At 38.5% G+C, this 22,473-nt stretch overlaps 2 protein-coding genes across 2 annotated transcripts; both read right to left on the reverse strand.

Moving 5' to 3' along the window:
- Positions 1 to 4,582: 4,582 nt before the first annotated feature.
- On the reverse strand, positions 4,583 to 6,818 carry LOC132792423 (SOX domain-containing protein dichaete). Its single transcript, XM_060801801.1, has one exon. The coding sequence runs from the start codon at positions 6,567 to 6,569 to the stop codon at positions 5,319 to 5,321; it is 1,251 nt and encodes a 416-aa protein (XP_060657784.1). The 5' UTR covers positions 6,570 to 6,818; the 3' UTR covers positions 4,583 to 5,318.
- A 10,752-nt stretch (positions 6,819 to 17,570) lies between these two features.
- Positions 17,571 to 21,936, reverse strand: LOC132793622 (transient receptor potential cation channel subfamily V member 6). Its single transcript, XM_060803630.1, is given in 8 exon segments — positions 17,571 to 18,276; positions 18,340 to 18,491; positions 19,491 to 19,717; positions 19,776 to 20,433; positions 21,042 to 21,195; positions 21,258 to 21,484; positions 21,537 to 21,899; positions 21,901 to 21,936. Coding segments are annotated over 8 exon segments (2,523 nt in total).
- Positions 21,937 to 22,473: the final 537 nt, after the last annotated feature.

Genomic DNA, 22,473 nt, shown 5'->3' on the forward strand with positions numbered 1-22,473 from the left:
TAAAAATAACTTTAAATTTTATTTTCGTTCCAATTACAACAAAATTTGTTTTACAAATATTTTTAATTTTATTTATAATTTAACTTACTTATTTCATAAATTATCACAATTCTAAATGCATTTGTAATCATGAAAATAACTTTATATTATTTTTTTTAAATCCAACAATATTTGTTTTACAAAAAGTTTAAATTTCATTTGACATTTAACTGAATATCACACTAAATTCTTTTATATTAATATAGCCTGATAAAATGTGGACAAATAATTTTGTTGAGTGTTTCACATTTATACGAATTTAAAAACTATAAATAACATTTATAAATATTAATTCTTCAACTCAGTATTTTGTAGCTTATTACTTGACGGGGATTGAATATTTGAATACTATTTAATACAAGAACAATAATCAAGTAAATTTCTATATATTCATTTAGGAAATTATAATATTTTGTAGCTTAGTGCTTGGCGGGAATCACCCTTGTTTGCTGTGGAAAATATGAAACAGTTTGACAAAAGCTACCACCTACAAATTAGGCTGTAAAACCAGACGCAGGACACTGGCCTGGGCGACAGACAAGCCGCTCCCACACCCTCACCCCTGGCCTCACCCTCTCCCACTCTCTCCTCCGCCCACTTCTGCGTCTGAGACAGCGTCGCCATGTTTAGCCACGGGGCATGTTGAAAGCGTAACGGCAACAGCTAACGCCAACTGCTTCTTGACCCCTTTGCAGCATTTGCTTGGATCTTGTTGTTGTTGCTGTTGTTGTCGTTGTCGTTGCTGCCATCGTTGTTGGCAGTTGTCGTTGTCGTTGCTGTTGTTGCCCGTTTATGGCAGCTAACCTTCCATGTAAAAACGATACGTGTTGCCTTCGACCTCGCAGCAATAATTGTAGCGAATTGTATCACCTTTATGCTAATCCGTTTCGCTAATCCGCCGGATTAGCGTTTCGCTTAAAAAAAGACGACAAACGAAAACAAAACGAAAACAATTTGGAAAAACAGCGAAAATCAGACACCAGACGACCAAACGATGACGTCGCGACACTCTGTGGTTAATCCGGGTACATCGGGGCAGGTAAAAAAGTACTAACTGCGGCCCACTGTGTGGGAGTGAGCGAGAGAGAGACACACTGAGAGAGAGTAAATTGTGAGAATTAGAGATATAAAACACGTCAAATTGCACACTCCTTTTGCTTTACGGCGACGTCGACGGCGAGACGCTAATCCGCCAATAAAGTCGTAAAAAAAGAGAAAATATTATAGCCTGCGATTTTGTTTTTGTCCTCGTCCTTTGTTTTGCGAAATTATTTTCGTACACATATCCCCGAAACGGGGCTATATAACTTATATGGCATATAGACGTCGCATTCGTAGGGTGCAGGGGCAGGGAACGGGATTGAGCCCAGTCATAAAATCGCATTCTGCTTTCACAAATGGTTCAACTGAAATGCGGAATTGCAATGGAGCCATGCGGAAGATGTCATGGATCTGCCCGGGACTAGTTGAGATTAAGTTAACTAGAGAGATTAACTGAGGGAGTCGACTTCCATTGATGACTCTGAATGAAGAGATTAAATTAGCTATAGGGCTTAACTGTGGGAAAGGACTTCCGTTAATGAAACTGAATGAATAAACTCTTGAGATTAAAGTTCCTATAGAGATTAACTGAAGACATAGACTTCCTTCCGTTGATGAAAGTGGATAAAGTGAACCCGCTTTAATTAAGAGAAAAACTATACCCACTTTATTCGATGATCCATTTCTCAGATAGAAAAAGATTTCAGCAGGTATCAAGAATAAAACTTTATATAACAAAATAATGTTGAAGGTTCGGTTTACAACAATTATAATATAATATAAATAATTATATAAAAAAGATTAAATAAACTATGGATAATTACTTTTGATGTAGAGAACAAAAATATAGTAAACTCAGACTATAAATGAAATTACCTTTTTAGAGTGTTTGTAAAATTATTAAAATAAATTCAAAGTATATTATTTATACAATTTTATAGTTGAGTTCAATCCACTGATCGATCTGGTATATGCCATTGATCCCTTTCTTTTATTTTAATAACCCAAATTGAGAGTTCAAGCGCCTTGCTACCCTCTCGATGAGTGTGTGTGTGTGTATGGGTTATATTAACAACAGCTTAGCCTAAAACTCATTCTTTATATAATTATTCAATATCACGTCAATGGAAAGTAAATATTTGTGAAATTTATAACGCTAGTAGAATTGAGAATGGGGCATAAAGAATAAAGCAACAACAGCAAAACAAAAGTAAACAATATTTGATATTTTAACACATTTCAAACACGCACACACACACACAAACACACAGTCGCAAACTCACACACACACGCAGCGGGAATCGATTGAAAGACAATGCAAGTGGATTTATTAATGACCGCAATTATTCTTATTATTATTACAAGTTAAGATCGATACAAACAAAATAAAAAAGAGCAGAGAAAAAAAAACAAAATACAAATAATGATAGAAAAACTCGTTGATTTCTACGATGCTGCGAGTTGAGCTGTCCATGGAATCTGTGTTGTGTGTTTGCCGTCTAAGATTTCAATGGCCTAGGCCCCCGTTGCGCCCTAGACAAAGGCCCCACATAGCCACAGAGAGAGAGAGAGATGCCCCTCTGCCCTAGGCGAATCTGGCGACCTTTGTTTGCCTATATCGTATCCCCTATATCATTGTTGGCCAAGGCGTTAAATAAACAGCGCATTAATCAATAGAAATTAATACAGCGCCAAATAGTTGTATAATACCTCAAATATCTGCCTCTCATTCTCTCTCTTTCACTCTCTGTTTGTGTGCAAATCAAATTAAAGTTTTTTAAATAACAACAACGAAAACAAGTAAGAAAGCTACAGTCGAGTGTGCTCGACTGTGAAATACCCGCTACCCATTTTGAATAAAAGCAATATATTGCGGTAATAATCTCAAAATATTAAAAATAAATATGCATGTATTTTCGATCGGAATTTGAACTCCAGCACCACCGACCGTGTGGTTAAAAAAAAAAAAAGTTTGTACTTCGAGCGGGTTCGAACCCGGGCACCACAACATACGCGGCTTGCACTCTACCACCTGAGCTATCGCATTGCTTAAGAACCCTTATGCATACAGATGCTAATATAGACGAGCATGTATATACGTATACGCATACATACAATACATACATAGCAGGCGGTTTTGCTCATACAAAATATTTCTTTAACAAAATCCACAATTTTTATTTATAATTGTTGTAAATACGATTAAAAAAAAAAAAAAAATTTTTACCCCGAGCGGACTCGAACCCGAGTCCCCCGACTACCACAGCAGTAATAAGCTTGCATTCTACCAATAGAGCTATCGCAGTGTCTCTTGCATACATATACAAATATAGAGGCGAGCATGTATATACGTATACGCATACATACAAAAAAATACATAGAAAGCGTTTTTGCCCATACAAAACTATTTCTTTAATAACTTCTACAATTTTTATCAGATCGCAACCAAATTTTCAGGAATCATAAATGCTATAGTTATTATTGTATATACCAAAATTCGTAATTCTAGCTTTACAATTACGCTTGTTATTCGATTTTTTTGATTTGCGGGGGCGGAAGTGGGCGTGGCAAAAATTTGAAACACACTTGATCTGCGTGCAAACATAACAAATGCTGTCGAAAAAAAAAATTATAGCTCTATCTCTTACAGTCTCTGAGATCTAGGTGTTCATACGGACGGACGGACAGACACACAGACGGACAGACGGACAGACGGACATGGCTATATCGTCTCGGCTGTTGACGCTGATCAAGAATATATATACTTTGTAGGGTCGGAGATGCCTCCTTCTACCTGTTACATACATTTCCTGCCGGCACAAAGTTATAATACCCTTCTACCCTATGGGTAGCGGGTATAAAAAGAGCAATATTATAGGTACAATATTTACTTTGTTGTCTGTGAAACACACGTGGGTTTAGCTTGATATTGATTGTTAGCATTTGCTAGATTCTAAATGTTCTATAAATTCCGAAAAGATATTTATTTTGATACATGAACGTAAAGTGATAAAAATAATAAAATAACTCGTTCATTTTATAGGTATATATATTTAAAAAGAACCAAAGTATAGTCTTTGAGTGAATTGCAAAACTCTTAGCAAAATAGCTTTATATAATAAAAGTTCTATATTGAAAAACGTAAAAGTCATCAGTTTAAATAAAAGTAATATCATTTTTATTGCTAATGAATAAAAAGTCATTATGTTTTCTTATTATTGATATTTATTTTAACTTAAAAGCATAATGTATCTGAAAAATAATAAAAACTTTGAGTGTCTTTAAACTCTCAAAGCAAAATAGCTTCAATGAGTATTGAATGATCATATTAGAGTCTCATTCAGTTGCTAACAAATATTGTTTTGATCTCATTGATTTCATTCATACTCGAACAAATAGCCTTAGAAAAGTCAGACTTTCTTTTCAAAGATTTTCTGTTAAGAGAATTGCTGCAAATGCCAAAAACGAAAGTAAAAAGAATGAAAGTTTTTTGTTTGCCATTTTAATAAATGTCGTTTTTTTATTCATTTTTAAATATTTTGTAATTTTCATCTTAAGTATTAACGCTTTTGTTTTCGCTTTTCATTAAATTTAATACAATTAATAATACATTTACGAATGTGTTTTTTATTTCTTATATATTTTTTTGTGTTTTTGTTTGTTTTGTTATATAATTTTTGGGCTGTGTTTCGACTCTATAACGAATGGGGGCAGAATATTTACAATTTGTGTGTGTGTGTGTGTGTTTGTTTTTTATGGAAGGGGTCACAGTAGTTGTAACTAGGATATGAGAGTTTGGTGCTGATAAAAACAACAAGGAGCACACGCTTAAAACTAAATAAAATTAATGTACAATTAGGTTCACAAATAAATTATCGATATTCTTTATAGATAATGTGTGTATGGCATCATTATAATTTGTATCGTATTTATTTGTTAGAAGGTTCTGCTTGTTATTATTATTATTATTATTGGCTAGGAATGTTTTCTTACGATTTTCTTTTTTGTGCAAAGATTGTACTAGACTTTTGCGAGCGTTGCTTTGATAGGGCTTCTTTAGATACATACAAATAGTAGTATAGTAGTTAAATAGAGTTTTAATCGAGAGAACTACGCGTACTAGACTTGGCTTACTTAGAGCTTTTAAAGATTTAAAACCAATGGATCACTTTGGGAACGCTTCAACAATGCAAATTGTACTTTTACTCTGGGACAGTTGGACCTTCCCCGATCCGAACCTAATACAGCACCGGAACCGGCCGCCTCAACGCACTGTCCATCGATCCATCCATGCCATTGGGCGTGATGGTGCCCGGCGACGAGCCAGGCGACGATGTCGAGGATGAGGTGTAGAGACCAGCGGCGGCAGCGTTCGCGGAGTGGGCGGCATACAGCGATGGCGCCGAGATGCCCGAATAGATGCCGGAGTAGAAGCTGCTCAGTGAGGTTGGTGGCAACTGTGGCGCCTGTGCTTGGGCCGCCTCCAAATGCTTGTGCGTCTGTGCATTGTTGGCCGCCGCACTCTGATGCAGCTTGGACAGGGCCAGGGGATCAAAGCCGGTGAAATATGGCACCGGATACGGCTGATCCAGATGATGTGAGGGCGCGAAGTACGGAGGCAGCTGATGGAAGGGATTGTAACCACCGGCCGCTGGTCCCGCACCACCGCCGCCCAGCTTCTGTTGTGCCATATTCATGTTCATGTTCATGTTCATATTCATGTTCATGTTGCCCTGCATCTGGAGTGCGCCCTGTGGACCGCCAGCCAATGGGTTCTTGGGCTTGCGACGTGGACGATACTTGTAATCCGGATGCTCTTTCATGTGCAGTGCACGCAAGCGTTTCGCCTCATCGATGAACGGACGTTTCTCGGACTCGGCAAGCAGCTTCCATTCGGCACCCAGACGCTTCGAGATCTCCGAATTGTGCATCTTGGGATTATCCTTGGCAATCTGACGACGTTGCAGGCGCGACCAGACCATGAATGCATTCATTGGTCGCTTGATGTGTCCCTCCTGGCCTGGAGATGTGGCCAGGCTGTGCATAGAGCCATTTCCGCCGCTGCCAGTGCCAGCGCCTGGACCATGTGTGCTGGCCATGCCAAGACCGCCGCCCATGCCGCTGCTGCCGAGGCTGCTCTGGCTGCCTAAGCTGCCGGCGGAGCCAATGGAGCTGTTTGGCGATAGCGTTTGCTGTGCGGCAACGGCGTTGTGCATGTGATGGGCCATGTGGTGGCTCATGTTGCTGGCAGCCTGACCGCTGACACCGCCGGGACCAGCGCCCGGTGAACCGCCCATGGCGGCCAGACTGGCGGCCAAACCGCCGCTTTGGGAATAGTGCAGCACACGCTTAATATCCATGTCCATGCTGGGACTGAGCTGAGCGTTGCCCAGACCCTGTGAGGCGTAATCGCCGGGCGAGGGCAGCTCGAGACCCTGGCCGGGGCCCAAGTGGAAACCGTAGTTGGGATGTGATGATAATGTAGCCATTATGTTATCGTTTGCTTATCGCTTTGTCACTTGATATTATTGTGTATGGAACCGTAGTGTCTTTCACTCTGTCTTGTTCTCTTTTTGTGTCACTTCACTGTATTCACAATGTTTCTCTTCGTTGTTATTTATATATGTGTTTTTTTGTTTATTTCTGTATTTACTTGTGCTTGCGTCTGTCTCTCAGTTTTGCAGTTGCTTTTGCTATTGCTCTTGCTGCTGCTTCTGTTCGGCTCAACAGCTACACACTGACTGATTTGTCTGCGCAATAATTGAGACTGACACGACTACAGTCAAATCCAGTTTTTCCTCTGCCAACTCCACCACAGCCATCCGCTCTCGCTGTCGCTCTCGTTCGCTCTCACTTGCCAGCAGACCAGCAGTCGCAGCAGTCGCATTCAACCCTCGGCACAGGTAATTGTATGCGTTGAAGCGAGATGGCAACCAAGTCTTGCCGTTTGTACCCGCATACCTGTGCTCACACAAACGCATACATGCTTGCTTTGGCTCTTGCTCTCGCTCTCTCTTACTCTCTGCTGCTGCCGCTGCTGCTGTTGCTGCTTTGTTACGCTGTTTGTTGGCTTTGTTCCATTGGCTCCTTTATATCGGCCGCCTTGTTAGTTGTAGTTGTTGCCCATTGAGGGGTGTGTTCAATAGAATAACTGAATAGCAGCCAGCAACAACAACAACAACGGCAACGACAACGACGACGATAATAACAACAGTTCGCTCACTGTTCGTTGTGTTCGGCTCGCTTCGTATTTGGTCGTCGTTGCCTTGTTAGTAGTTTTTTGGGCTGCGCTGCTCCCATTTTTTGCGGCAGCGACCTCATTTAAAGCGCCCGAAACTCCTACAATCTCTCGCATCTCTCACACTCCTGTCTCTCTGCCTCTTCCTCTCTCTATCTCACTGACGCGCTCTCCGCATTGTTCGCTCGCTCTGTCCCGTTCTCTAAAATTGCATTGATTTTTGCGCACACAGTGGGCACACAATTTCCGCTATTGTTTTGCCTGGCGCTGCACTTCCGCGGCATGTATTGTTATTTGTCCGAAGAGAGCTTCCAAAGTGTGAGCGCTAAAACGCATACGCTCAGAGAGCTTGTGTGCGTATGTGTGTGTGTGCGTGTGCTAGTGTATGCAACAGTGTGCGTGGCCCGTTGGCTTTGCCTTTTCAGCCAATCACAATGGCGCCTTGGTGTGAATTTTTGTATGCCCTGGCCATTGTGGGTGTCTGTGTGGCTCTCAGTGCTTGTGTACTATATACAAGCCGCATATACTACATACAATGTGGAAACTCTGAATGTACGTCTATGTGTGTGTGTGAAAAGCACATTTTAGTTTGTGAAAAGAACATGGAAACACGCTTTCCATTCTCTGCTGTTGTTCGTTTCTTTCTTTTTTGCGCACGAAAGGATATTACTGCAATTATTTACTTATTTGGTAAAGAAAAGTGGAAAAGCAAAAGCGACACAATGCGCCACACAAACACAATAACAAAAAAATAAAACGAGACGAGAAATGAGAGACGAGAAAAACGCTCTGAATGGCTAGCCAAATTTATATACACACACACGAACTTATGTACTTATAAACTTTACTTATATGCAAGTGAGTGATATAGAAAGAGAGAGAGAGAGAGAAAGAGAGCAAAAAGCAAAGCCTTTGATTGCACAATGCACATCAGAAAAATACACAAAATGAAGTGTTTTTCTTGCCTCAAGGAGCACAATATGCTCTGTCTCCTAATCAATTATAATGAATAGCATAACTGAAGTATCTTTATTATGCAAGCTTCTTGCAATAATACCACATGTTTCAGGGCTAAACGAAAGCAAAGAATAATGAAGAAATTACTCTTAACTATTGAAATGTTAGCAATAATACATGCCTCTTACCTGTATTTGGCTGTTGTCCAAGCTGAACTACCCTTTGACGTGAAGGGCATAAAAAGCTTTCAGCGCTTTCAACGTTTCCTTTGTGCTGCCCACCGAAAAAAGTATAAATATAGCAGGACGAAAAAAAAGGAAAAACTGTTGATGTGTTGTGTAATGGAAAAAGTTTTGTTCGCCTAGCGTTTTGCTTTCTAACCATTCTACTTTTCACTTAGCGCACAACCAGAAAGCGCAGAGGGAAAGGGGCGAAGAAAGCGAGAGGCAGAGTTGAGAGAGGAAGACAGACTTTTGCTTTTTGCCATACGCATCTCGCATTTAGCATTCAAATGTTGTACGGTCTGCGAAGGGGGAGCTGTGGGGTTGCCATAGAATAGTTACCGTTTTCATATACATACATTTTTTTAGACGTTTCACTTTTATAAAAATTGAGAAAGGGTCTATTAAGTATGTTGAAATTTAAATGTGCGTAAGAGGTAGAAGAAGACAACTACAACCCTTTGAATTATAAACATAAATAGTATTTTAAAGTTGAGTCAATTTGGCCATTTAAATGTCTATTTCATATGAACATCTAAATCTGATCAGGACTTTTGGCTCTGTAAGTCCTTCAATAATTTTAATATTTTACAAAATATTCCGCTATAAATATTTAAAAATTTGGCTTTTACATTGATACTTCAAATCTCAAACCGATTAAAAAATATACATGGAAGATATTAACAAATTAAGGAAAGTAAAAAAGTTTCTATATTATATTTTAAGTAGACCATTATAAAGTAAAGGGTCTATTAAAGTTGGAACTTGCTCCAGTTTTCTAACTTTCATTACTCTATTTTTTACTGCGTTTTATTATTTTGTTGGTGTGACAGCATAACAACATGACAAGGAGGCAGTCAAGTGTTGTGGGTGCTTATGAGCACTCAATTTCGAGAGTCCAGAGTGTGTCGTGTGCACTGTGCAGTGTCCAGAGGTGAAAGAATAGAAATCAACAGTGTAATTATGAAAAAACATTACGATAAATTCCTAACCCTAGAACCTTCAACGTAACCCTTTTTTTCTTGGAGGATTTTTTCGTTTGCTTTTCTCTGACGCATTCTACTCTCTTTCATTCGCATTCTCAATTCATTCATTCTTCGCTCTCCGCTGCATTAAAATCCCGAGAGTCGCGCGCTCCATTGTTTGCCATCTGTTGTTGTTGCTGTTGTTTGCCTCGTTTTGTTGTTGTTGTTGCTGTTGTTGTCGTTGTTGGCATTGTGAATTTTTGAATTGTGAATTGGGGCTGCGAGTCTGGTTGGTACAAATACAATTTGGGTTTTTTAATTTTTTTATTTCCTTTTAAATTAAATTCCCGAACAATACAGCAAATGTGATAATAACAATGATCATAAAGATAAACAATGCCAAAACAAAAGGCAAAAGTCTGCAAGTCTTTTATATCAATTAAATGAGGTTAAATTGTGTTGACTTTCAGCATTAATTGAATCGTTTTCAATCAGCCTCTGCCCACTACATACGCGTATTTATTTATACATTAATCTCATATTCATTTCGTATTCACTCTGAACTTGATTCTAGAGTATTCATCGCACCTGGCAAATACACTCTCCAAAACTATTCCAACTTGCATTTTCTCACGTAGTCGTGTCCTTTTGTTCATTTTGCAGTTTCCATTTACCATTTACCATTCACCATTTCTCACTGCCCAATTTCCATTCCATTTTCCCATCACACCCACACACTAACATACGCATTTGATTACATTTTCCTAGGCATATGTACGTGTCCATTTGATTACTTAACAGATTTTGCGCTTTTCACGTGTCATTCGAGTTAAGAGCATTTGGCATGCACACGAAATTTACACATATTTCTTTGCATTTTCCACCATTTCTTTTCCTTTCGCTCGGAAAAATGAAAAATTATGCTGTTATTATGAGCATAGAGTGTAGCTAGCATTGAAATTCATTTCATTTTGAATAATGAACATGTTTTTTGGCTAGAAAGCATACATATATTTAAGACATTTCTATTTATAGATGGTTTAATTTTAATGACTTGACATGAATGTTTGTTTAAAAAGCTAAAGTTTATGATGATTTTATCTTAAACTTTGCGTAATGGATTCTACATTGAAAAGGAGCAAAAAAAAGGAATTTTAGAAGCTAACCAAATATAATATGCAGCTACTCCACTTTACTTTATAAAAATAAATAAACTATGCTAAATATAATTGAATTGAAACTGAAAAAAAAAACACATAGGAAATTATTTAGCATTCATATCTGCTATTTTTTAATTCATCAGAATATAAGAGTTTTCAGATTAACATATGTATATGTTATTAAATTTTATTCTGCTGTTACAACTTTTAGACTATTAAATTTAATTATGTTATAATTACATACATGAAATTGTTAAGGATAATAATACAATAAATATGATATTAAAGATTATATGAACTTTTGATACTATTATATTGTTGCATTATATTTTATTGTATTGTTAATATATTAAATAAATGTATATATTATATTATTTTACTATTATATGTTACATTATTATTTTAATAAATTATTACTTTCTATATTACCCTTTTCTAAAATGTAAATTCTGAGACAAAAATTGATACCAATAATGAAATTAAATTAATTTTAGTTCTCTTTTATGAGAGTTAATATAATGAAAGTCTTTGCCACATATATTGTAATTATCCTAAATAACATTTTCACAGAAACCAAGTCGGAAGAAGCCAAAGGAACAACTCGCTTTATAAAGTGAAAATTCATAATAGTACCGCCCATAGATATAATGGGATTGTGGACAATCTTTAGGGTTATATAGTCTGTTGTTTAGTTCTGGCGAAAAAAAGAACAAAACTCGCAATAGCCAAGTAACTAGCTATAGAGCTCATCCCATTAGGACTAAACAGGCCACGTTCCAGACAAAGAGCTGAGACGAAAGCAGAGCAAAGGATCGAAGAGGAGACTGAGCCATAGTCATAGTCATAGCCAAAGCCAAAGCATTGGGCGGTCGCATGTGCCAGTCATCGGACTTCCGTTCACCATTCACCTGTGATTCGACCTGGTCGAAACGAAGCTGGTCAATTGTGCTGTCTCAGCAGCAACATCTCCCGGCATATCTCTCGACGTCTCCTCACTGCAGACGAGTCCTTTTGTCTCCGTTTATTGTATGCAATTCAACGGAACTCGAATTGTGTTTGTTGCCCAATGCTGCAAATTGTTTCAGCAAAGGCAAGGAAAAAAAAAACAACAAAACAACAACGAGAACGAGAACGACAACGAAAACAAAATAAATCGCAACAATAATAAATAATAAATGCATTTTGTTTACATTGTGCATTGCAGCATTTCCGTATTGGCCGGAAATGCTTCACCCGCCCTAGACAATTAACCTTTTTGCTTTGCAAATCTACAAAATAAAAAAAGAAATAATAAATGAAAGGGATCATAATTTGGTCGAAACATGTGTAAGCCCACATGTAAAGTCAGATGAGATTTACACGAGAGAGAAGTGTGAGAATCTGTGTGAGAAGTTCTCGCCCTGGGAAAAATGCAAATGCAAATGCGAATGGAATTGGAATTGGAATTGGAACTGCGATTGCAATTGCTTAAGGAGCTGTCAGAGCTGTTAGAGCGTAGGATATCGATGGCACTCATAAGGCATGCTCGATTTGAGCTCATTAGACTCGACTCTCTCCTCCCTCCTCCCTCACTCCCCCTCGCTCCCAGCAGCCATCTACTAGATGTCATAACAGATTAACTAAGAAATGCCTCGGGCATAAAATTATTGCATGGATCGCAAGGCTTTTGTTCACAATTCTCGCAGACCACCTCAAGCCACTTGGCTAAACGACCTTAATTTCTCAATCAGCGCGAGAAAATAAAAAAAAAAATGAGAAAAGGGTTGTTGCAGTCAACTTTCGGTAGGGGAAAACAGGAGCCACTTGAAAGCGGCCGGAATTCATCTTAAGTTTCCGTCATGTAATCGAAACGGGCCACTTAAGAGCCAAGATTTCTTTATACAAAAAATATTTTTCATTTTCATTTCTTTTTCTTCGCTTTTGCATATCTTGAGCTTTAGGGGTCACTTTTAGGGGTTGGTAATGCATCAAGTGCTTTGGTTTCTTCTAATTTTTGTTGTCGCTCAGCTCGCAAAACGTCGCCGCCACAAAGTGGCCACTCGATGCGACTTCTGGAGTGCAGTTCCGTTTTTTTTCTCTACTCATTTTTGCCCAGGCTCCGAATCCCGAATTTCCGCAACACGAATCCCACGGTGTGTGTTTACGACCAACAAGCACAGTTGGAACGATGCCCGTTGAATTAGCTGCCCAAAAAAAAATGTGAAATAAAAGTGTCAAAATTCAAAGTTGCTGCGGTTTTGCCTCGAGGCATCATCCAGACCAGATATTTCATCGGGAGCGTGGGCGTGGAAGTGGGCGTTGTCAGCAGGCAAACAGGGTTCGACACGTGGTGAGGCCTGTCAAAGCCAGAGCCACAAATTTCAACACCACAAAGTGTTGACAATCACTTTGATATAAAATTCATAATTACGAAGTAGAAAGAGAGTGTGAGAAAGAGAGAGAGTATCTCCCTAGTCGAGCAGACTTTGCTGTGGCTTCGTGTAATTAATTTCACTCATTTGCCAAATGGGTTTGGTTTTTCAGATGCAGTTGGCAATAGTCAAAGGGTTTTATTGCGCGTGTTTAATGCTGTCAAAGATCAAAGCGCAATTTCAGCTAGAAGGAAAATCGCTTCGACACCCAACAACAACAACAACAACAAGTCCACAATCCATCCAATTCCATGGAGTGGGGTGGGTCCATTTGTTTGGTTTGTTTGTGTGCTTTCTTTTGGTTTCGCATTTTTAATGCAACTTTTATTATGTTGCGTATTTTCACTCAAGTGATTTGATTTTTCGAATTGAATTTATTTCACGGCACTCTTAAGTATTTGTATGCATACCTACTATCGCCTTTCAATATCTCATTCAGTCAGCCAAGCAGTCAGTCAGCAAAGTCAGTCTGTCAGTCTGTCTGTCGATTGTTGATTTGTTTGTTTAGCGTCTCCCGCGAGACTCAAGTGGCAAAACATTATTTTGTTCAGGAAATTCAATTAAAACTTTGCGGTTTTTTGTTAACACCCCCCGCAAATAAACGTCAAGTGGTTCCCAATCAAAGCGAGGCGTATTCTAACACTGAATCAAAAGTATGAGAGAATGGGAAGAAGAGAAAGTTAACAGAGGAGACGAAGCCAAAAAGCTAGGCAAGGTGTGTTTCAGAGTTGAACTGGATAAAATATGAACACAGTATTCAGCATCTTGAATTTATAACACAAAATTGGAATACTTTCAAATAGTTCATCTTAAGTATGCAACATTTTTATACCTCATATGGTATAACATTGTGTCGACAGAAAATGTGCAGAGAGTAAAGCCATGTCCGTCTGAATGTCCTGTATGTGCATCTAGATTTCAGACTCTAAGAGATTGAGCTATCATTTTTATTTTGATAGTACTTGTTAAAGTTGTACGCAGATCCAGTTTGTCAGATGAAAATTATAAAAGTTATTCAAGAATTATTTTTATATGTCATATAACGGATGCTGCAATAGAATCTTTGATTGTCAATCTTGTATATTTTAACACTACTATAAATTTGGAATTTTGTAATATGTCAGTATGTATACTTTGGTGTAAATTAATATTATTTCTGTAGATTAATTTGATATATTTCTTTAAGAATCATTATCCACTATTTTGCTTTTATTGAATTGGTATCTCATAGTCAACTTGATGTAATAAAGTTTATATTATAATAAACATGGTTTGTTAAACATTTCAGTTTAAACTGTCTCCCACACTCGCTGGCTCTTGAAAGTTGAAGGGTTTCACTAAGCTTGCCAAATATTTATTGTTCAACTTTTCAAGGCTCTCAATAATCCCATTGGCATATAATCGATGAATGATTTCCGAACTGTTTGGCAAGTGCGATTGCAAATGACAGGCACAGACATTGCAACGAAACCACAAAAATTATTACAAATCTATTTCAAATACTCAAATACAAAATATGTGTTTATTATTTATTTTTGCAAGTAAAAAAAAATGTGATACAATTGTACATTTTAAGCATAAAATGTGATACTTAAGTATACAAAGTTTTGTGCTTTCAGTTACTGTTAGTTGACAGCTTTAATAAATCGCCGAATCGACTAAGCTCTTTTTAGGGTTGCCACCTACATCAGAGTTTATTTCCTGCGCTTTGACAGTGCAAATCAATAACCAAAAAAAAAAGCTGAAATGCAAACAGAGTTAACAAAGGTCAAGCCAAACGCGCAACCCTTGCCATTTACACACACACTCACACCCAAACACACACACACGTCCACGCACACACTCACACCCACACACCCCTTGAGGCTGTCGAAATAAATTGCTAGCATTTTTTCTATGCTTTGCTTTTATTTGCATAAATAATTTAGTTTAAATAAACTCAAGAAACGCTTCAAACTTTTAAGCAAACATTTAAGAAAAGCAGCTGGGAGAAGGAGAAGGAGGAGGTGGAGGCGGGGAGTCCCAGGTGAACTGGCACCCCATAATTCTTATTTAAATGCGCCATTGATTTGAATACTTTTTGCATTTCTCTTTTGGTCTCCCAAAGGACTTTCGTTTTGGGTTTGTTCTCCCAAAGATTTGTCAAGTGTTTGCCCAACGTCGGGCAAAAGAACAAATCCCAAACAATCGCCGTTAGTTAGTTTAAAAGAAAAAATAAATAAATAACAAGAACAAGAACAAGAGCAAGATGAAGAAAAAAATGCAAAATGTGAAAGAAAAAATCAAAGCAATCAACGGCCCGCGACTGCCGCATTTAAAAGTCATTTGCAACGCCCCTCGCAAGCCGCTAAACGTGCCTCATAAACTGATTTTCCACGGAAAATGTCCGCCTGCATTTTCCCTTCCACTCGTTTTCCATTTTTATTGTTTTACAATGTTTGTGTGTGCTGCGAGTGTGTTGTGTGTTGAGTAATTAAACAATTTGCCAACTTTCTCGAGCAACTCGAACTTGAGTTTTTAGCCAAGTCACGACTTTACGAGTTTACAACGCAGGCAAATTAACAAGCTGCGATCATGATGATCGGGATCTTTATGGACATGCCAAAACTCACACGGTTATTTTGAGACTAGAAAGCGCCTAAGGGAGGTCAACCTGAAGAGCCAAATCCTTGTTAAAAACGAGAATAAATAACAAACACAAAAAATTATACATATTTTCAAAAGGAAGTGGGCGTCCTTTGCACCCAAAACGCTAGCCAGCTGCCCCATTAGCGAGCACAATGGTGTGACAACAACAATGGTTAGCTGGCAGCGTTTGCTGGCAAAACATGTGATTAAATTGTCGCTTACAATTCGAATTCGACACCTCGCCCAGGACTCTATAATTACCGAGCATACCGAGCACAGGACGAAACACAACCGACGAACAATCGCAGCGAATTGCTTTTTGGGCAGTGCGTACGTCTAAAAGCCAATTCGGTGCTGGGAAAAATGTCAAAGAATTGCGACAAATATTCAAATGTTGCCCATTGTTGTGATCGTGCAAAGGGTTGCCACCATATCATTAACGCCGCTAGCCACGCTGTGGTGCCCATTGTGCAACCGCAGGCTCAAGGGTTGCTCTCTCGCTGCAAACACTCTCGGCGCTCTCTGGGAACCGTTAAGCGAACGAGTGGAGAAAGCTGACCAGAGCTGCTGCACTGAGAGAAATGCATGACGAATAAGTTCTAAGAGTTGACAAGTATATTATTAAATATTTTTAAAATATTCATTGTTCATATATTATTAAACACATCTAAATTATTTTAGTTTCATTAAACAATTCATTCATTTTAAAAATATTTATAATGTTTACAATACATCTATAATTAAATATGTTTACAATATTCTTAATTCATTAAAAAATGTTGAAGTGCAAGAATATTTAAATTAAAAACATATATTAATGCTGCTTAACTTAATTTCTTTAAGTGGTATCACGTATACATATATTCATTGAATCTGAATAATTTTATAATTCATACTGCTCTTTGACAAATATTACTAAGTTTAATACATTCAAGTAGGTAGACGGACAGAAGAAAGCATAAAAATATTTGCATTGATGAACGCTTAAGTTAAACATAATTTAAATCTCATACATATTAAACGCACTTTCTTCTTCATGAGTCAAAAGTCTTCCTTCTCGCATTTTCTTTTCCATCTCTGAACAGTTGCCCCTAAATTTCTCGCAGTGCATGCAAGTTCTGACTGGTATCCATGCTTGTCACAGCATGTCCTAAATTGCTCTATTCAGCTGCAATTAAAGTCAAGCTGCGCTGCTGAGCAGCAAGGATTCAAAGGATTCAAGTGCTAGATCGCTGCTTTTTAACACTTTCAATGGCAAAGCAGCAACAGAGCATTAGAGCAAAAAGGATCTCAATAGAGCTCTCAGTGTTCCCTTTCTGCTCGCTGCAAACAATGAGGACTAAACGTTTCCGGTGATGCTGTAAGAAAAAAAGAATCCCACGCACCTTCGATCGTAGATCGGCGGATCATCATCATCATCAACAACATAGTGATCGTCATCATATCGATTTTCGGCCATCTCAAAAAGGATCCTTTTGTTTGTGTGCACTTGCATCCTTGTTTGGCAGGACAATGAAAGGTGTCGTGATGCTTCACAACACAGACAGTTGCAATTACGTAATCAAGATGCAGAAGAAGAATGCGCAGACGGATGTTGCCAAGCACATATGCTGAAGCAGAGAACGAAGAACTCTCCCCCGCACATATCCTTTGTGAAGGACTTCGCTGAATGGATTTATTGGCCAGACGTGCACAATAAAAATGGTTATTATCATTCAAATGGCGCATTATTGGCACCCTCCAAGTGTCGTTAAGCTGAGTTTTATGATACGCAAACGAATATCAATTAAGGATATACACAAGGACATATGTGGGTGGTTGAAACTGCCTTTATTGCACAGAGTGAACAATGTTTCGCTATTGGTTCAATAAAACTTGAACTAACTTTTTAATCAGCAGACGACACTTTCTCATAGATTGTTGTTCTCCATGCTGTCCGACTTGGGTGCGGTGCCAAAGAACTTCTCGTACTCCTGCTGACGACGTCGCGCCCTCAACTCGCGCTCCATTTGCCGCTTCTTGGAGAAACGCTGATGTATGCGCTTCATCTCCTGCACCTCCTTCATCTCCTCCTTCTCCTCGTCGGTCATATTGAGACGCAGGACCAGAGCTCGCCTTCCATCCGACATCGATTGGCTGTAGTGCATAAAGTTCTTCAGACGCTCCGCTGGCGGCACACTTCGCTCCACGACGAGGACAATGCGTGCCCATTGGCGCTGCCACTCGTTGCGTATCTCGGCAATCTTCTGGTACGTGTTGCCCATCATGGCAATCAACATGTTCACCAGCAACACACTCACAATCACCATGAACAGAAAGAACAGTATCTTTGCCTCGTATTCATGCTGCGTGGACACCATCGCGCCGTAGTAATCCCCAAAGTTGGTCAGCGACATCAGAAACATGGCCACTATCGACTCCATGGGCGAGGGCATCGGATTCGATTCGGCATCCTGATCCTCGGGCGTGGAGGGATTGTCGAACGTAAGAAAGATAATGTAGAAAGCTTGTGAGAAGCCCATCACAAACACCAAATAGATGGAAACGAATCGCAGCAGATCTCCCATCACCATGCGGTATATCATCACTACGAAAGGACCCACGGTCTTAAAGCCACTGAAAACATGATAAACGAATTACTTCTAGATACAGATATTTATAGTTATGAGTTCTACGCACCGACAGAAGAACAGAAAGTAAGGAGCTGTGGTCAACATAATCACAACTGTCACATGGTCATCGATCTCGGTTAGACAGGACACTCGCAGCCAGGGAATGGTCATCATCAGAGCACAGGAAAACAGAAACATGACTCGCGATGGAGCTGTCATCTAAGGAAAGTAAAGAAGATTATTTTTAAGTTCATTATATAATATTAATATTAATTCATTCCTGTACATCAAAGAAATATTCTTCTGCATAATTACAAGTTTCTTTTTCCTCTACTTTTATTTTCATTTTGCTGCAGACCGATTTATTATGATAAGCTGATTTAAGTTAATGTTGTCTTCTTAAATGATATTTATGCAATGTTGATGAAAACAGCATTAAGAATTTAAGACCAAGTTATGGTAGTATCAGTATATCATAATTGATTTTTAATTAATGAAGTTTGACTCTTTTCAATAAGTGGCTTATATCACTTTAAGGTTGATCGTATAGGTACCAAAACAATTTATTATATTATATAAGCGAAAAATGTTAACTATAGTAAAAGTTATTCTAATATGTAGTTCTGGATTAGAAAAATATATATAGAGCTAAGATTAATGTTAGGAACTTTTCCTGTTTGTTGATAAAATATAAAAATTCATTCACTTTTTTTTGTATGAATTCATACATTGCGACAAGTTATCTTAAAACAGAAAAATAATTCCGTAATCATACTTTACTCTACTTAAAGTGCTAACTTCGAGTTATTAAATTCATATTTATTAAAAATACAAAAAAATGTTGGTATAGGCTTTTTTATCCAGAGAACTACCCATATGGTAATAATATTATTAATATAACAATAATGTAATGTAATATAAATAAAGTCGAATTAAGCCGACAAAAATCAGATCTATGCCTGACTAATATAATATAAAAAGATAACATTTTATTTAAAAGAAAAATGTTAACAGCTGCTTTTTGTTTGCTAATTGTTTTGAGTTCTCTAAAATGTCTATTAATTTCTTGAAGTATTTTGTATGCACAAGTTATTGTAATTTTTCTATCACATATTATTTAATAAGTAATTATTATGTTATGAGAAACTTTTTGGTATATTTTTCTAATTTTGTAAATTTAAAAATTGAATCTTATTTTTATGTTAATTTCCAACTCACCAGATTCTCGATAAACATTTTGTAGCCCAAAAAGCGAGCTTCTCTTAGAGCCACAAGCAGATAGAGTATTGCACCAACAAAGTTGATTAACTCGGCTATAATGCGCAGCTTGGCCAAATCCGATTCCAGATTCATCAAAGGACACTGCGCATAAGTTTGCCACCAAGCAGGCAGAGTTTCCACCTCATTGGGATCGTAGTACTCAGTGAAGTTGAGCCAAAAGGTTTCTAAGGTATGGAAATCAATTCTATAAAATTCTGCAGTGAAAATACACATAACACTCACTGTATTCAGTGCTGGAAGTGCCTCGCTTCGAATGTTGATTTCCCAGCAGACTGCCATTGACATAGAGATCGTTGCGAGCGGTGCCATTTGAGGCTGGCAAGGATGTGCCATCCTGATCCTCGTCATCCTCATCTTTGGCCTCGGGACCTGGTCGCAAAATGAAGCTAAACAGCGAGATGAGAAAGTAGAAGGCAAACATGTAGAACTGTTTGTAGAAACGCGACTTGCAGAACGTGTCCCATTTGGTCTTGAGCAGATCGATGACAACGCCATCGAGCAACTCCAAGTGCTCCAGTTTATCGCCAAAGACCACAAAGTTGAGCACCGAATCCTTGTTAATGTTGCCCGTCTCCTCGTTGATAGTGTCGATCATCAGCAGCGGATACGCGGCACACGTGATGCTGCCCAGCTGCCAATAAATCTCACGCTCAATGCTCATCACATGGAAGAACATCTCAACGCGTCCCAGTTTGGCGGCCAGCGTCAATGGCGTCAGATTCTGTATGTTCTTCACATGGATGTTGGAGCCGACCTCGTAGCCCACGTCGAACATCTCGATCTTCTCGTAGATCACAAGCATGTGTAGCACAGTGTTGCCATTGGTGTCCTGGAAATCGGGATCTGCACCTCGAGCGAGCACCAAACGAAAGCACTCTTCCTGGAAGAGAAATAAATGAGGAATCCATCTGCATAATTTAAGTTGTCTCGAATTCTAAACATTTATTAATTCTATTAATAAAAAACTAGATTAATAACGTTAATTATCTAAGATGTTTCATCACCAATAGAATATTTTAATATAATTAAGATTTTCTCTACTTGATTTTGATTACAGATACATTAATAGAGCTGATGGATATCCTTGTTTATTTAGTTCTTAAATTTGATTATGTAAGTAAGCAATTGAATTTCGAAATTTTAATATTTAATTTTTTAAGAAATTCAGTAACTGAAACTATTAAATTACATATTTCAAAATCTCACTCCACTTAGGCGTTCATTTCTAACATTGCTGAGATTTTTTATAATATTATTAGATTACTTATGTTAAGTATCAGATTTAGATTGCATTTTAAATATTAATATTTGTCAAAATCAACAATAAACGATTCTTTGGTTTGCTTTAACCGAAGTAGTAAATAGTTTCAATTTATGCTTTATTTGAAATATGAAACTACGTTAGTTGTTGAAATTAATATGAATTAATTTAAAATTCCACTCACTTAAGACATTATGTGAATAGCTTTCTCTTGGTTCTTAACTCACCTGTGAGAGACAAGCAGCAAAACTCAGCGGATACTCGCCCCAGTAGACGTATCCATCGTAGTTGGTCATCGGTGCCAATGCCACATACTCATGATCCGGAGAATCTGTGCGGGAGGCTTTCGTGTCCTCTGCAGACATGAAGGCGCCACAGCAGCTACAAATAACAAGAGTTAATTAATAGTAAAAAAAATAAATAAGTGTAATGCATTAACCCACCGTTCCTGCACATCGGCATTGGCATCCAGCAGATACTTGACCATGGCCGGATCCTCGTTGACGATGGCAATGTGGAGCACGCTCTCGCCATAGTATTCGTCACTCATGTAGATGTCGAGAATAAGCTTGGGATAGAATTTCAACAGACGCTTGGCCAGATCCGCATGCAACGAGGAAGCGTTGAGCAGACACAGATGCAAGATAGTTTCACCCACAGCGCCGCGCATCTAAAAGATACTTTTTATATGAGATAGGAAGTCCGTTAATGCCTTAACTCACATTGAGATCCCAGCATACAAAGCGATATGCACTTGGATTGGAGATGTACTCCGCCTCGGAAACTTCGGGACAATAATCGTGTATGTTGAAATCATCATCGGGATTCTCCAGAGCGCGTATCTCGGGCAATTGTCGAGTTCGGGGTCTGTCTCTATTGCGCAGCAGCACGAGCTTCGATATGGGAAAATAACGGCCAGCGCCCTTGTTATATAAGAAGGGTTCCACCTTCGTTTTGATCGCATGATCGATTTCGGCAAACTGTTTCGTCTGGCAAGCACGTTTCATCATGTCCACCAAGAGGCCACCGCCCTTGAGATTGACAAATTTGTAGAGCGCCTGGGTTGAGACGCCCGCCTGTTTTTTTGACTCCGCTGGTCACATTGCTCTCGGTATTTCCCATGCTGGTGTTTCAGCTATTTATCCGATCTGTTGCAATACGATTCAATCTTTAATCACTGCCAATGTTGCAGCGCCTTTTTAATGAGATTTATTTAATTTTTATAACGCGACATTGTGAAATTTTCACTTATTATTTGCGATTTTCCGTTCTGTTGTGCAGTTGCTTCTTGTCTGTTTTTTATCCTTCGAACGGGCATCGATTAAACATTCCATTGAATTGAGCGTTGCCAATGCAACAGCTGAACTTGAGCTCAATATATTGTTTACAAGCAGTTGCCAGGACATCGAACTTGTTGCACATGTTCAACAAGTCTCGATTGTCCTTATCCTCAATCAGCGGCAAACTTGTGGATTGCCAAACAACAACTTGAACTTATCGTGTTTGTTTTGGCCTTGCGCTTACGTGTTGAACTACTTTCTAAGTTGTGGGAGGCCTTTTGAAGGTTGGTTGTTGCTTCGTGTTTTTATTTTGTTTTTGGGAATTACGTTATTTTAGATATACATATGTTTGCTTAACTTTATTGCATTGCGGGGTTAT

Source organism: Drosophila nasuta, chromosome 3 (genome assembly GCF_023558535.2).
Source record: "Drosophila nasuta strain 15112-1781.00 chromosome 3, ASM2355853v1, whole genome shotgun sequence".
In the NCBI taxonomy this organism is placed as follows: Eukaryota; Metazoa; Arthropoda; class Insecta; order Diptera; family Drosophilidae; genus Drosophila; species Drosophila nasuta.

Bases quoted from the DNA above. Each gene is read 5' to 3' on its own strand.
- LOC132792423 (XM_060801801.1), bottom strand. From the start codon at position 6,569: ATGGCTACATTATCATCACATCCCAACTACGGTTTCCACTTGGGCCCC.